The sequence below is a fragment of the Anguilla anguilla genome, chromosome 18, assembly GCF_013347855.1.
Source record: "Anguilla anguilla isolate fAngAng1 chromosome 18, fAngAng1.pri, whole genome shotgun sequence".
Taxonomy (NCBI): Eukaryota; Metazoa; Chordata; class Actinopteri; order Anguilliformes; family Anguillidae; genus Anguilla; species Anguilla anguilla.
Window position 1 is genome coordinate 10,221,443 of NC_049218.1, and position 16,929 is coordinate 10,238,371.

A 16,929-nucleotide genomic window follows, 5' to 3' on the forward strand; every position below is an offset into this window, starting at 1 on the left:
GAACTGTTGAGACACAAACTGTCTTGTGTGTGCGTATGTGAGTGTTTGATCTCAGGCTGTGCTTGCTATGTACCTCAGGGTTTTAAAGGAATCAACGACAGCCACAAAATGGAGGGTTACAGTGGACTGTTTGCTCAGAGTCCCTGACACACATTCCCGATGTTTCGGGTTATGCTTGATGTCACCACACTGTCACTTTCCTTGCTTTTGAGGGGGGTCACATGAGAGGGTCTGGTGTGTGCTCTGGGCTAAAGCCAAATGTATGCTGGACTTGTTCTGTGTTCAGTCAACAATGGGAAAAATATTAGAAAAAATATTCACACAAAAAAAAGATGACATTTCTATTTGATTACACGTTTAAAGCAGAAATGCAATGGAATTTCACATCGGTTTTATTTGGTATGTATAGGCTAACTATTGAATGACATGTCAAGAGCAATGGCCTATTTTATTTAACTGTATTACATTGTTCATCTGTTTGGGATGGGTATGATTTTTCCATTTGATTTCTGTCTGTTCTTTTCTGTGACGCAAGATTAATTTGGTCATTTTTAAAAATGTTTTAAAAAAAAACTCATTTAAAACTAGTCAAGCTAACTGAGAACGCATTCTCATTTACAATCACAGCCTGGCTAGGGGCCAAAGACACAGCCAACTCAGATAAGACGAGTACACAGAAAGACAAGGGAATTAAAACATCAGAGGCTTTTAAAACAACTGACACCATATGGAACAGGTGCTTTGAATATGTCCATGATCTTGATGGTAAAAGCAGGAATTGTTGAGGCCAGAGTGTCCATTTTAGGATCTTCTGCAGTCCGTTCCAGCTTGCACTTCTGTATGCCGAGAAGCGGACCGGCTCTTGAATGTGTCCGCTAGATCTAGTTTTGTAATCTGGGGCACATGTTTGTCAATAGAACAGACAGGTATGGGGGAGTCAGGACAAGGAGGGGTTTGTTGATGAGGACAGACCCGTACAGAATGTAGTGCATCCGGCGTGTAAAGGTGGGCAGTTGACAGAGGAGTACAGAGTGCAGATGTGTGTTGGGGGGTGTTAATGGTGAATCTGATGGCAGAATGGTACATTATGTCTTTTCAAGGACACCTTTGGATGCCAATCTGTAGATGATGTCTTCATAGCTTGGTAGGAGGATGGTCTTCTGAACCAGATTGAGTTTGGTGGAAGGGGTGAAAGATGTTTACTCCTATTGAGAAAACCCAGCGATTTTACTCTGAATATCCACACGTCACGGTGTGTGGACATTCATTCTTTAAAAAGACCTTAAAATAAAACAAAAACATGGAAAATATTTTAATGTTTAGTTTACACTTTATTTTTTAAGCAATTTAACCCTCTATGACCTCAGTTCTGGAGGACCCAGTCTGAGGTGGTATGCCTTTGATCTGTTTGTTTTTCCAGTGTATGCAATTGTTTTTTTGTTTTCAACGTGGAAATTAAATCATTGTTGTTTGACAAATAATAGCTGAGTGAGTGTTTACTCACACATTCTTACACATATGAGTTAGGGAAAGAATTATCTTGCCAGTGGAAAATGTTTGAACATTTGAAGCCTTATGTTTATTATTAAAATAACCATCTCTTTAACCGTTTCTGTGGTTTCTTTCTAAATGTGGTGTTCCCCTGTGCAGTATGTGTATACAATATGGTCCATGGATCTATCATATGGAAAAGTCTCTAGAATAGAATCTATTGGTAAGAGGGAGGTTCACCTCACAGTGTCTTGTAACCAGACTTCAAATCCAGTCTATATCTGGAATGTGGAATTTCTATTAGTCCCTCAAAGAAAGAAACTTGAATGGTTTCAGAACACATTTAAACTGAATGAACTGGCAATATACCAAATATAGGCTGGACAAGGGAGTCTTTTTAGCAAATTAATATTATCAGTAATGATATTGATGAAGGTTAATAATATTTAATGTATAGGCATAATGTTTTGACCAAATTGCTTTTTGATCATTCATGCAAACAAAGATGGGAGTTTTTTTTCAATAACTGTTTTAAAAATCATTGTTTCTTTTTCTTCCAGAGTCTCTCTGTGTTTGATATTTGATATTTTAAAATTTCCAATCTCTATTTGTCTTTTACATGTAAATGTGTTTATTTTTGAGGCTGTTGGACATGACAGGGTCTAAAAGATCAGTCACAGATCAGATATCAGATATATTTACACATTGTGCAGATCTTTAATGTATATAGATATATATTAGTAATGAAAGTGATGTAAGCTTTCTATGTTGACTTAGATGAGTATGTCTATTCAGCAAATAAACAATGGTTGAATACATTTAAAATAAAAAAAATTCAATAAATATTTTAAATAATTTAAATAAATTTGGCTCCTTTTCGTTGCTGTTTCAAGGCGGTTAGCCTAATGAAAATAAGTATAATTTCTCATGTTTTATGAACAAAATAGTTGGGGTTAGAAGTCATTAAAATGCACCTGAATGCTCATTTGTTTTCATTTTGAACATAGTAGAACATAGTTATAATGCCCAGAACCTTATGCGTGAAATGCAACTATATGCTGTAAGAATATTATTTTATAATATTATGGTTAAATGTTTAATAAAAAATATTTAAATGGGAACTTCTTTTAAATATGTTAGACATGCGGATAGACACGTGGTAATGCTGCTGATTCACCTGATGAATAATAGATAAAAATAATTATTATATTTTCTAGTACACTGTAATTCTGCAAGTAGACATTTATTAATTGGCACAATGCCTAAAGAAGGATCATAGAAATTGTAAGGTATATACCATTTAAAAAACGAAACCTTATACAGTGGGCTCCATAATGTTTGGGACAAAGATATTTTTTTCTTCTTCTTGATTTAGCAGTCATCTCCACAATTTTAGATTTGTAATCAAACAATGTGGTTAAAAAGCGCATTCTCAGCTTTAATTAAGGGTATTTTTATGTATTTTGGTTTGACGGTGTAGAACTTATAGCACTTTTTATACATAGCCCCCATTTCAAGGCACAATAATGTTTGTGACATATTTGTATTAATGTAAATAAAAGTTGTCATGTGTAGTACTTTGTTGCATATCCTTTGCATGTAATGACTGTTTGAATTCTGTGACCCATAGGCATCACCAGATGCTGAGTATCTTCTCTGGTGTTGCTCTGCCAGGCCTGTACTACAGCCATCTTCAGCTCCTGCTTGTTCCAGGTGCTAGTTGCCTTAAGTTTTCTCTTCAGTATATGAAGAATTCAGATCAGATGAATGACTTGGCTGGTCAAGAATGTTCTCATTTTTGGCTTTGAAAAGCTCCTTTGTTGCTTTTGCAGAATGTTTGGGATCATTGTCTTGTTGTAGGATGAAGTTCTGTTTATCAGGTGGGTTTGGAGGCAGGTGGGTTTGGGTGGGTGTTGCTTTGGATCTTGGGCAGTTCCTTTTGGCCTCCCGACTTGCCATCACTCTGATACGAGTTAATTTTGGTCTCATTAATCCACAAGACCTGTTTACAAAATTTTGCAGGCTCTTTGCAAGATATTCATTAGCAAACTGTAACCTGGGCCATCCTATTTAGTGATTTACATTTTGCAGTTTAGCCTCTGTAGTTCTGTTCATGAAGTCTTCTTTGGACAGTAGTCACTGACACATCCGCGCCTGTTTCCTGAAGAGTGTTTCCGACCTGTTGGACAGGTATTTGGGTTTTTTTTTTCATTGTGGTGAGAATACTTTGGTCATCAACTGTAGAAGTCTTCCTTGGCCTGCCAGGCCCATTGTGGTTACTGAGCTCACCAGTGCTCTCTTTCTTCTTAATAATATTCATCTTAATGATGATCCAAACAGTTCATTTTGGTAAGCCTAAGATTTGGCTTATGTCTCATAATGGCTTCCTTCACTTTAATTGACAACTCTGGTCCTCATGTTTTCAGATGCCACTAACTCCAAAGGCAATCAAAAGCCTAGAATCAAGGCTAGATTCTGAAAGTTGTCTTATACCTGCACTAAGGAATATAAAAAATACCTTTTAATAAAAGCTGAGAATTTGCACTTTAACCATTTGTGCATTGTTTGATTAAAAATCCGAAATTGTGGGCCACATAGCCAAATCAAGAAGAAAAATATGTCTTTGTCCCTAATATTATGGAGTTCACTGTATATTATTTAGAAATTTTCTCTATATAAATGTTTATATAAAAGGTAATAATGAATATAACCAGTAAATTCAATCATCTTCAATTTTGGGTATGAACATTTATTTGTTGGCTAAAGGTTTTTAATTGGATACACTAAATGACACCTTTATGGACACTGTCTATCATTGTTCATGTGCAGGGTTGGTAGCTGCTATATTTTAATTTTTCTATCCTATCCCTACCATAGAAGCATTGTGCAGTATTGTGTGTGTGTGGGGTGGGTGGTTATGGTATTATCCGACCTGGTGTATTGGAACCAACTCTCAAAGTGCAGACCCCGCCTTCTGGTCATATTGACAGGCTCAGTTACACCAGCCAAAAAAAAGGAAAAATTTAAAATGTGGGAAATGAAATCCAGAGTATAGTCTTTTTCTAAACTCTCTACAACTGCCATTTTGTTGTTCAGGTGATGTATAGGACATCATATCCAATAACTTAATTGCAGATTAGCTCCTTTGCATATCATTATAAATAAGGTAATTAATGAATCTTTAAGAACTAAATGAGTACTACTGAACATATTACCAAGAGGTTGTTCATAATTGGAAACTTGGCTGTAATCTTTTTTGGAATTGGTCTGTTGGATTGACAGCATAGTTCAGATCAGGCTCCTGGTGGCACTATAGCATTAAATTTAATTTAGTTTGAAAAAACAAAAACAAAGTAAAATCACTAGTATATAGCAGAGGTCTAACAGAAGACATCTGCAACAGCAGTCGTTCCCAATAAGACTGCCATATTGGATGTGTGTTGCCAGCCAATTTCTTGTTTCACTTTAAAGCTGAGAAGCTCAGTCGTTGCATTGGAGTACTAAAATTTAATGTACAGTTCACACTCGCAGACTGCAGGTCCTTGACTGGCCAGAGGAGTCACTGTTGCATGATGAAGTGGGGGAAATGCTTTCAACTTTCAAAGTTCTTACTCGTTGGGCAACGATATGACCAATTGTGCATCGCCAAAAAGGTTTCCCAGTTAGACTGATCACTGGAACGGTTACTATTTGATTCTAGACCATGGGGCATGTCATTGCAATGAGGACTATTGCTAGACGTTTGACCCATGCCACACCATGGCTCAAAAGAATCGATAATTTTAACTTTGATGTGTTGCACGTCCTTAGCTACAGCTGCTGCGTGCCTGCGACGCCCTTTCCGTAATGGAATCAACGAAGGGCGCATCAGGTCTGTGTGCTCGTGTTTTCTGTGCGAAACCCCCAAGAAGCAGACAGACCAGTGCCAGCATGCGGCAGGACAGGAGGACAGGAGCTCCAAAGATGACCCACGAGAGCCAAGGAAGGAGGAACCGGGGCCACGTTAACTCTGTGTGCGTGTGTGCGTGTGCGTGTGTGTGTGTGTGTGTGTGTGTGTGTGTGCATACGTCTCTACATCTGTCTCTATTTCTACCCTGCTTTAAAATACAAAAACCAAGATTATTCAAGTTGTGTGATCTTGGCACTACTTGAATATTGAGATTATTCAAGTAGTGCCGTGGGATCACTGTTTCAAGATTTCTCAACAAGTGGCTTCATGAGGAGGCTGTCGGCATCGTCGTCCCATTACAGGACTAAATTGCGTGTGTGTGTGTGTGTGCATGTGCATGTGCATGTACGTGTGTGGTTGTGTTTGTCTTTATTTGAGCGTAAATATGTGCTTATGTGTGTGAGTGTGGGCAAACCGATGTGTGGGATTATGGGTGTGTGTCTGAGAGAACAACATCAGTTAAATCCACTCTCTCGTGCTGTCATGCAGTAATGATCGGAATGCAGGACTGCACTCGGTTTGAGATTAAAGCTTGCAATAACCCCAGAATGCATCGTGCTCCTACTGTCTCAGTGCAGCCTTGTGAGCACATGACACATTTAAGCAGGTAATTATTTATTTCAAATGGTCAGTGTATAGCAGTAGTCAATGTGTCAGTGTATAGCAGTAGTCAGGATATCAGTGTATATCAGTTTTCAGGGTATAAATGTATAGCAGTAGTCAAGGTATCAGTGTATATCAATTTCCAGGGTGTCAGTGTGGGACAGAGGTCAGGGTGGAACAGCAGTGTGAAACCGGCCATAGCAGCAGGGTTGTGCAGTGGTCATCTATTTTTAGTAGCGATTAAGGTATAGAGGGTTTTGGTTTGAATCCCATGTGTAATACTGTTGTTGTCCTAGGAAGGAATGTAATGTCCCTGGAAAAGTAGCTATGTAAATCTGCAATATATAAACAGCATAAGTCACCCTGGGTATTTAAAGCAAATAATCTTATGTAATGTGGAAAAAACCTCCAGTGATTATTATATAACAGCTGTAATGTTCCTGTCCGACAATGGTGCAGATACAAAAGTAGAAAATATCCTTTCTAGGGACATAATTGATGATTGACTTGTTGTCCGTTCAAAGCCCGTCTGGAAATTTCACAAAAAAAGACTTGTAACTACTGTAGGCCTTCTACTGTACTCACACAAGTACAAACTGACACAGAACGTTCCCATAACGTTGATGTGACATCAGCACAAAGCGAAAGCTATCTATTCATACAAACGTATCAGAATCAAACAGCAAACGTGCTTTTTTTATTGCTAACATCAGTAAATGTCGTCATTTACAGTAATTCATCTGATGTATATTTATTTTAAAGACCGCCACTTACCACTTCGTTTTAACTTGTGATGTCAGTGCGTTTCATCACGTATTGGATGTGCCTAAATCGTGATACTGTACTGGAAAAGGCTTCACTCGACAAAAGAGAGATCCTGACAAAAATACATTCAAACGGGTTCGCCGAAACTGCTATAGGATAATACCTTAATACCTTATTACATTTTATAAAGTAATGTTTACTCTGTAAATGTGGTGACAACGCGTTTACAGAACTGAACATTTGATTCATATATTTAGATGAGTTCTACTATTTAACTGTTAAAACAAATGTATATACATATTTACTTAAATATTTCAATGTTGTCCGTGGTTTGTCATTCTTGCCTACTGTTCCAGTACAGTTTTCCCCCTCGACATACACAACATGACCAAATGCCTTGATGATGGTATGGCTACTAAGGTATGGCCATTCGTTTTAATTAATTATTAAACAACCAATCAATTTACTTATTTTGATCGGGCACCACATTGTTGTATTCAACGTCATACATTAAAACAGAGTTGTAGCTCGTTGAAATTCTCAACAGTAATAGCAATCCTATGATTATGTATATATTCAAACATTTATCCAGGTCTTTGATCTATTTGCAATATATAAAAAAACTATGTAATTATACGCACAGTTATTTATACGTTTCAGTTTCAAACGATAATGAATAGACTGTCATTTTAATAATTTTACCAGCGGTCAAGCTACACCCTCCCCCCAACAAACCCCCTACCAAACCCCCAACTTTCACTGTTTTAGAGGACTCGCATGCATTGCCTCAAGCGAACATGAGGGTAATATCCTTTAACATATTACTGACATATTAAATAATACATAATTCGTTTCAAACTTGGATTTTATGGGGTTAATTCACATGCAAAAAAATTATCTCCCAAATATATTAAGGCTAATAATAATTGACTTACTTAAATTATTATTTTTTACGGATTAGATAACATTTTCTCCTATAAATAAATAAATAAAAAGAAAACGTTTGAACTGCAAAAGCGCATCGTTGTTTTCTGCTCAGACAATAATCGTTTTCAACAAAGTTATTTGCGTTGAACTCCTAATTACAGTGTGTTAGAGCATGTCTCTTCATTTCATTAAAACACGGTGCATTACAGTGCTGTTCATCTGACATACTTGGAACTGCTTTAAAACTGTAATGGTGAACTTTCATCTGTTACATTGTTACTTCAACTGCTTGATCTTTGTTGAACTAGCACAATAGATGTATTTTAACATTTATTTACGCAGTGTGAGAAGTGAACTGAGTTTCCGAAGTCAGTGAAACTCCTGCCATTCCACGGCCGCAGAAGTAACTCCGGTCTCCGTGAGCCGGCAGAGCGTCGTGAACAGATCAAGGAAGAAATACTTCTTGGGTTTGGAAACCGTGTGAGGCCCGAAAGACGTCAATGAAACGTCAAAATGAGACAGGAAATCCTTTGAATAAATCTTGCGGTAAAAAATAAAATAAATAAAAATAACAAGAAAAGAAACCAGCATTTTCCTGGATAATTAGAAAGGTCCTAACTGAAAACCGCTGCAGTCATACAAAATCATCTTTAAATAGGAACATGGCCCGTTTAAGTGGGTTCTGTAAAGAGTTTTCCTGAAGTGCTTCGTTGGCGTTTACAACTGAATAGGCTATATGTTAAATTAGCTGTTGTATTCATTTAACATTGCACAACTGCATGCGACTTACATGACAAACATTCAAGCAGACACAACAAACTGTACGATTGTTACTCATTAAAACGAGTAGGCTACTATATTTAACTGATCGCCTGACATTTTAAACCTTATAGATTTAAGTCAAATACAAACAGTCGTATTTCAGATCCGATATTTCCTGGGCTGGATTTGAATTCCAAGTAACAAAAAAGTTGGCTTCGAATCGAAGGAATGCTTCTAAGAAATGTCAAAACAACGAAAGGATTTTGATTGATATTTTATTGTTTATTAGACACGTTGTTTTTTGCAGGGCGCCTTAAATGTTTTACCGCCTGTTTAATAATGTATTTAAGATAAATGTAGAGTAGGGTGAAAATAAATGATATGATAAAATTAAAGGAATGAAATCGATTTGAGGACAACACAATTTCAACATAAGAACCTAACCAATGACTTTGCCTAGTCTGAAGTAAAGCAGAAGAAAATAAGACTGAGTTGGTGTCAGAGGCGTCCTGTCTAGGCTTGCTTTATAAAATAAAAAAAAACTAACATAACTTACTTTTTAACGTTTTATTCATTCGGACACGTTTCCTCTGCAGTACTGTAAAGGACGATATATATTCGTGGGGACATGGATGATTACGTGGACCATATGGTGAATGGTAAAATTAACTAACTGTATGAATTAGTGGACATGTATAGTGAAGCGGATTGTTTATTCCGTGGGAGTTATTACAGTTGTTTTGCAAATATACCTGAATTATGAACCATGCAGACCACATTTTGTAGTACCGAATTTCTAAATAACTTGAAAATAATTCCCTGCATGGTCTCATTTAGGGAAATGATACATACCAAATGGCACTTTTAATCCAGATTTTGGCTTGATTGGCAACATCTGTAATGCACTGTTACTACACTGAACATTTACGCACGTGCCTTTTGAAGCACATATTTTGAATCAGACTTGCTAAAGCAAGCTTATGTAATTGCAGTAATATTCTCTGAATAAAAATGTGTGTCGTATTGGTTCAATATGCAATGCGCTTTCGTAATAATTGAATATGTATGCTAACGAAAGCGTTACGTAACAGAAAATTTGAACTGTTTTGTGCGCTCTTTGGAGCGTCAGAACTGTCCTAATCGCATATAATAACGCATGAAAATGCTTATTTTTAAATCTGTTATTTGCCATTGCTCGTCTTTGTCATTACTAATATTTAATGACTTCGTTCCTTTTTGTGAATCAACGTATTATATTTCTTTGTGGTATACCCCATTTTGCTGAAATCTGCGCAGAGATACACTGTACCTTTAAGCAATCACCTTTTCTTTGGTACTCTCTCTCTCTCTCTCTCTCTCACACACACACACACATACACACACTCACACACACACACCGGCGCGTGCTGACGTCGAAAATGCATCAAACTGTCTGCCGCTTTTGCAGAAGCGGATTCCTTCTTTATGAGTCGTTTTTTAGATCTAGAAGGATGTCCTTTGGGAATAAGGGATAAATTGACCAGCGATCTGTGTATTACACGAACGTTAAAATGGTTGTTTAGGTCCTTTAAATGTGTCTTTTTTCCATTCAGATATTTGCAAGAATGTGCTTGGCGACAGTGCCGCTGAGCAGTGGGCGGTTTCTGTCTAGCGTTCGTGTCTGAGTGCTGGCGAAACCCGCCGCAGTGACTTAGGTTGCACGTTTTTTTCTGTAAAACAACAACACGACTAATGAACTTAAATGAAGAGGTCAATGTGTTTTACAATTGCGCGTAAATCTGGTAAACCTGTTCCTTGTGTTTGTGTGTAGTCAAAACTCGAGGGACTGTAGCTGCGATTCGATCCTCCCTCTTTTGTACTCTTCTCATTATTCCTTTCGGTGAGTCTCAAACGTCCTGCCTCAATGCTATAAATACGGAGGATGTCCAACCCTGAGAAATTACTCTCATCACGCCCCCTAACCCCCTTAACTACTGGGAAAACGCACAGATCCGCAGACAGCATTCACGTTTACAGCAGTTTGTCTCCGGAAAGCGGCTGGGCATGTAGTTCCGCTTTTTTCGCAGCGACACCGAGGAACAGCAGTCGGGGAAGAGGCAACAGCATCGCCGCGCACTCCGCAATTCCCCGTCTCCCTCCTTCTCTGTACTCCTCGCTATCCCCTCCGACATCCACCTCTTCAACGCGCAAACTTACTGGGCTGCCACGACGGGGAGGTGGTGGATCGGTGTTTAGCAATAGCGAGGCAAGTAGGGGCGGACAGCTTTGGACATCGTACTCAGCACGCTCCTTTCACGGCTCTCCTCCCGACTTTCACGGACTGAACAGACCTCATCCGCACGCGTTCTGGTTGAATCATTTCCTTAACAGCGGGACTGCTTATAGTCGGAGTTACCACAGAGGCGCGCTTTTCTCTGTTGCTTCTCCCTCTCCGCGCTTGGAGCCAGACATGGAAGATGGTCCGCCTTCAACAAGCTGTTTCAGAAGGCTTACGGACTGTTTCCTTGGCACAAGTAGGTACTTTATGCAATGTTTTGGATACCTGGAGTTGAGTGTATTTTACTGTGAAGAAATTTTGTGTATTGCTTGGCTCGTATGTAAATTTATGTTTGGGTGTTGGCAAACTTTTTTATTCTTTTGTTATGTTTATTTCATTGAAATCACATAGCCTACACGTGATTGTTCGAGTCAGTGGTTATCGTCGTTTGTCAATATTCGGAGTAACAACTCTGTCTCAATATTTTGGAATCGCTAGAATCACAAGCGTGGTTTATCATAAATATTTACATGATCCTGTGCTCCCTCAGCATCAGACTTATTTTCAAGTGTGCGGCTATCATTTATGTATTTCAGCAATAGGGGTATCGTAAGGGTGGGGTTTTGGGGCGGAATTCATTTCTTGCAACAGTGCATCGAGGTAAGCGTGTTGTGCCGAACTTCCGAAGCAAAACTGTATAATTAACGAGTGCAGTTATTTGAATGGGTCTGGTAGTGCACAGTGGTGTTATGTGTGGGAAGGCGCATATCGTGCATCCGTGCGGGAGAAAATGTTGTAAGTTAACGCAAATGTCCGCAGGCACTGGGGGTCCCACAGACAGGCTGTACAAGAAGCATGGTGGTTGGCATCGAAACACACAACTCCCCAAGTTCTGCAATGCGCTTGGCCGCCGCGCAAAGCTTTATGCGTCCCGCGTCTCAGAATTATTGTCGCCGAGGATTAGTTGCATTGACAGGAGCATGGGTTTTTATTAACCTCTCGTATTTTAATGAAGTCATTTTGCGACGTGAATAAATGTAAATGACTCGTAATCAAACATTGTTTTATTGTTGAGTGTATGAGTGATCACCTGTCCACATACTCGCAATTTAGGAAACATTGTCCCACAGAAGTAAATTATTCTGCAAAAAACGTATTGAAAGTGTGTGGGGGTCTTTTCCTCAAACAAAAAAAAAAAAAAATTATTCTCTGGTGATGTGGCAAATATTTTAATATTTTCAGGTGGTGAGATTTTCAAATGAGCTCTCAATATCAATCTCTGAATGGGTTCAGGTGGAACATTTGACTGCATCTACAAAGGACGCAGAGTTGGAAAAGTATTGAGGGCCTGATTGGGTTGGTTCATTGCTTGCTATCGCAGTCTAACTACTTAATAGCCCCAGTTGAGTAAATGGGCAACAGGGTGAGTTGGGTAATGTCTGCCTGCTGGGTTGCAACTACAGCACATCCCAAGTGCAGACTCATCCCCTTTGCCTGGGTTTTTATTTTGTGATGGGCACAGATAGGAGTTTGGCGTAGGTCCACGAGACCTCCAACATCTGCTCTAAGTGGGGGGTGGGGGTGTGAGTGGTGAAACAGCACCGGTGTAGTACATCACACTAAATCCTCAAAGTCTCAAAGTGCTCATTTAAAACATTGCATTTGTTATTTACCAATTTTTATACATCCAGAGATCACGGTTTGCCTTGGTTCCATTGGTAGCTAATTGTTGGTGCACCTTACGGCTTTCAAATTGTCCAACAGGATTATTGTATAGCCCCTTTTTCACTTTTGAACAGTTTCAACTTCACTGACTGCAATAAAACCAGTTAGACTTATTATGAAAATGCATTTATTAAAAATTAAAGTTAAATGCATAATCTTATCAAAACGTGCAGCAGAGGTATGCAAAAATGTTGTTACAAGCATGAGCATCATATTTAAATGATGTGTAAAAATAAATTGGTTCTAAGTATAATGGAGCTTGTCAAATTTACAATATTGACATGGGATACTATTAAAAATCCATCTAGAACTCTCTTGTGTTTCCTCATCTCTGATAAGTGATGATTATTTTTGTGACTATCGTAGATTCCACCTTAAAGCTAAAATTCTGTAAGCAATATGTTACCCGTGCAATTTATGTGGTCCTATAAATAAATGGCAAGGGCAGAGTAATATTTCCAGCAGTCTTAACTTGAGCCAAGGATGAGATGATTATGATTATGATTCCCTGTAACATGCTATAACCGAAAAATGTGTCTTGCAAAGAATATTCTGATTTACATGGGTCAACGTGTGTCTTTAAATGCCCTGGCTAAATATGATTACCATCTTCCAATGTATTGAATGGTGCTGTGTGCCTCAGTCTGTCAGACAAGCCTGTTGAAGTTAGTTATGTGCAGAATCTCAACATGTCTCAGTCTTTTTCAGAATTTTTCACTCATAGGAGTGGCTTAGTGAAGGTTCGATGCTCCTTGTGTTTTATTTTCTGCAGTGGGATGCATTGCTGGGTTGCATTGACCAGGGCCCTTTTTCCAGACTCTTTGTCCACCTTCCTGTCTCTGGCTCACGTTTTTCAGTAATTCAGAAGCAGTGACACGCCGCTCGTAACCACAGTCTGGTTGCGTTTGTGTGCTGCTGTTGTTCTGTACGTGCATTGCATCACATTGCATCGTTTGAGCTGCTGAACCCACACACAGGAACTCTCATCTTTACCTGGCCTTCATTTTCTTGTTTTTAATGTGTTTTGTTTTTTTTTTTTAAAGAAAGAAAATTATCATATTGGGGACAAATTTAGACTGAGTGAGCTTTGCCTTAATGTTGCCTTTTGCAGCTGCAACTCTGATCATGTGTGCATACTTGTGTGTGTGTGTGTATGTGTGCACGCATGTGTGTGTATGTGTGAGTGCTCTGAGGGGGGAGTAATGAAATGTGTGTGTGTTGGAAAAGTGGAATGGTGTATATGTGTGTGTGTGTGTGTGTGGGCAGGTGTTTTGTAGTGCAGTGTGTGCAGTATTTTGACAGACAGTAGAATGAATTGTGACCTATGACAGGATCATGATTTATGAACAATAATAAAAAAATAAAATGCTAGCTGCATGGTGGTGCTTGTTTGAGAGATCATCTGTGGCTTGTACATGCAGAAGCCAAGCGTTCCCTCTGAATTCACTGCACTATGAATACTCCCTACATTGAGCCCCTTTATTATAGAGACAGAATATTGATAAGAAACTTCTCCCTAACAAACACTACAGAAGCTTAATTTATTGACAGAAACATCTAGCCAAAATAATTGTGAAAAAAGCATAATCTTAGAAAGCATTTGTGATGAATAAGCTGTTATAAGAGCACAGCCACGGTTACAACATTGACAAAATAATTTCTCTCATGCTTGACAGATAATTTTTAACACTGTCACTCGTTTTGCCAGTGGAAGTGTTGCTTTACATACATTAGCACACAAAATTTTGTGGTTGCTGATGAAAGTCGGGGCTGTTTGGTACGTTGTTGTATTTTCTGCTTGTTAGTTCCTGATTTCACATTAGAGCAATGATTAATAACTACACGTAGCCACTAGGGGTAGGTCATTTAAGAAGTTGTTTAATGTGATCCAGCTAATTGATTTAGTGTAATTGCCATAGCTTGTTCAGGGTTCCATATGCTCGACACGCCACACCTACAGCTGCTGTCCAGTACTGTGGTCCTGAAAGGCCCAAAAAATGCAGGAACACTGAAGCATATAGTGGCACACTGGTATTAAAAACTCAGTAGCCAAGAATGTATTTTGTTAAAGATTTATTTAGACTAATGAAAAATCAGCTGTATAAATAGAAGCCGCTCCAGTATGATTGAGATAAAGCAAATGTTTGGGAGATTCTGTTGCAGAGCATTTTTTTTTCTAAGAAGCAACATATTGTTGGATTTTGGGCATATGTTCTGTGGGTGGGTGGGGTAGGGGGGTGGGGTTTGTGTTTCTGGAGCTTAGGAGGGTGATGCTATAGTTTATGGGGGGGAGGGCTGAACAGGCCACTGTCCCTGCTCTCCCCAATGTGTGTGTGTGTGCCTGTGTGTGTTTGTGTGTGTGAGTGTGTATGTGTGTGCACCCGTGTGTGGGTGTGTGCCGCATGTCTGTGCATGTGCATGTGTGTGCGTGTGTGTGCGCGCCTGTGTGTGTGTGCATTTTTGTGCGTGTGTGTGTGAGTGTACGTGTGTGTGGTGTGTGTGTGGTGTGTGTGTGAGTGTGTGTGCGTGTGTGTGAGAGTGTGTGTGTGTGCGTGTGCGAGTGTGTGCGTGTGTGTGAGTGTGCATGTGTGTGGTGTGTGTGTGTGTATGTGTCTGCGTGTGTGTATGCGTGTGCGTGTGTGCGTATGTGTGTGTGTGTGTATGGGTGTGTGTGTGTGTGTGTGTGTGTATGGGTGTGTGTGTGTGCGTATGTGTGTGTGTGTGTATGGGTGTGTGTGTGTGTGTGTGTGTGTATGGGTGTGTGTGTGTGTGTGTGTGAGTGTGTGTATGCGTGTGTGTGAGTGTGTGTATGCGTGCGTGTGTGTGTGTGTGTGTGTATGGGTGTGTGTGTGTGTGTGTGTGAGTGTGTGTATGCGTGCGTGTGTGTGTGTGTGTGTGTATGGGTGTGTGTGTGTGTGTGTGTGTGTGTGTGTATGCGTGTGCGTGTGTGCGTATGTGTGTGTGTCTGTATGGGTGTGTGTGTGTGTGTGTGTGTGTATGTGTGTGTGTGTGTGTGTGAGTGTGTGTATGCGTGTGTGTGAGTGTGTGTATGCGTGCGTGTGTGTGTGTGTGTGTGTATGGGTGTGTGTGTGTGTGTGTGTGAGTGTGTGTATGCGTGTGCGTGCATGCAGGCAGCATGCCATGGCGTTCTGCAGCGCAGTACCAGTGTGTGGGTGCGCGGTGTGTGCTGCGCTTCAGCGAAGGCGCATTAATGCAGAATGTTTTTACCCTCTGTGTCATGTGCCCCGATGGGTCAGAGTGAGGTCAGGGCAAATAAACTGTGTGAGTGTTTATAGTGTCAGCAGGAGTGGGGTGGAAGAGGGATGCGGGGCTGGCGTGTGTACCTTTCACTCAGCCTCCATTCCGTCCCTTAACTTTCCTTTCTTTCACCCCGTTGTCTCTCGCAATTTTTCTATTTCATTCCTTTTGCCAAAAGCGCATGCATTTAACCGAATGCAGTTTTCACACAGACGAGGAATAAAAGGAAAACAGCAGGCTAAACGGTTCACAGCGGTGAGAAATAATAAAATAAAGCATTTAGTTCTAAAGCTCCCTCTTTCTCCCTCCGCTATGCTCACGTGTGCTAAACAAGCCTTGGCGCCTGTATGAAAAAGGAACGTTTGGTGGGGAGTTGTTGTTTAGTCTCCTGCTCTTGGCTGTCGGTCCTGTCGCAGTCCATTCCATGGAGTGGTTCTTTTTTGGTTCAGAGAGAGTACCACGTCGGGGAGGGGCAGGGCAGAGGGAGGAGCTTCTTTTTTTCGTCCAGTTATCAAAGTGGGAAGTTTATCGTGAGGGAAATTTGTGGCTTTATGCACCAACATGCGTATGGCGCCCAGCACGGGCGTCGTCAGGGAAACGGCGCTCTCGCAACGATGACTGATCGCTCATCTGAGAATTGGTCAATGAATCCTTCAAGGAACCTGTCATTACCTTCTTCCTGTGCGGCTGGACCACATGGTCCAGGTCACCCTGTTTTGGGAGCTATCAAGCACAAGCACAGTTGAATGAAAGAACTTAAAAGCAAAATCGTTGTTTCACTGCAATCTGTGGACAGCACAATTAGTTTTGCATGTATGGAGAGATTTTTACATTTAAGAAGTGTTAAGAAATTAGCAGCTGCTTACGAAGACTTAGGAAGTGTGCAGCTGCTATAGTGATTTTAGAAAAACTTCCTCCTGACTATAATCAATTATGTTTAATATGCATCTGTTTATCGGGGAAACATGCTCATAAGCTATAGAAGAATTTCACAAAGCAGATCGTCTAAGAGGCTGTGACTTTTGACCTTTGCCCTCGGTGATGTTGTGCAGATGGCTTGCGCACATATTTTTTGTAGTTCTTTAGTAGATTTGAAAAAATATCTAACAAAAAGAATTTTCGAGAATCAGAACTCTGGCCACCAACGAGACCATAAAATAAAACTGGACAGGGTGAAGATCTATTGGATTAT

The 16,929-nt window shown here is 39.9% G+C and overlaps 1 protein-coding gene across 7 annotated transcripts in view; it reads left to right on the top strand.

Annotated features, from left to right (window-relative positions):
- The window catches only part of pde10a (phosphodiesterase 10A), an 88,756-nt gene that overhangs the window by 18,958 nt on the left and 52,869 nt on the right, over positions 1-16,929 (top strand). For 3 of the 7 annotated variants that reach the window (XM_035400050.1, XM_035400044.1, XM_035400045.1), the window contains exon 1: positions 9,889-11,010. The exons of 2 other annotated variants lie outside the window; for them this stretch is intronic. Coding sequence is in view for 4 of the 5 variants with exons in the window: in XM_035400044.1 (XP_035255935.1) it covers positions 10,419-11,010 (592 nt within the window). In the remaining variant the exon portion in view is untranslated. Of the gene's footprint in view, positions 1-9,884; positions 11,011-16,929 lie in introns of those variants that run through there. 2 more of the 7 variants (XM_035400049.1, XM_035400046.1) reach the window with 2 other exon arrangements.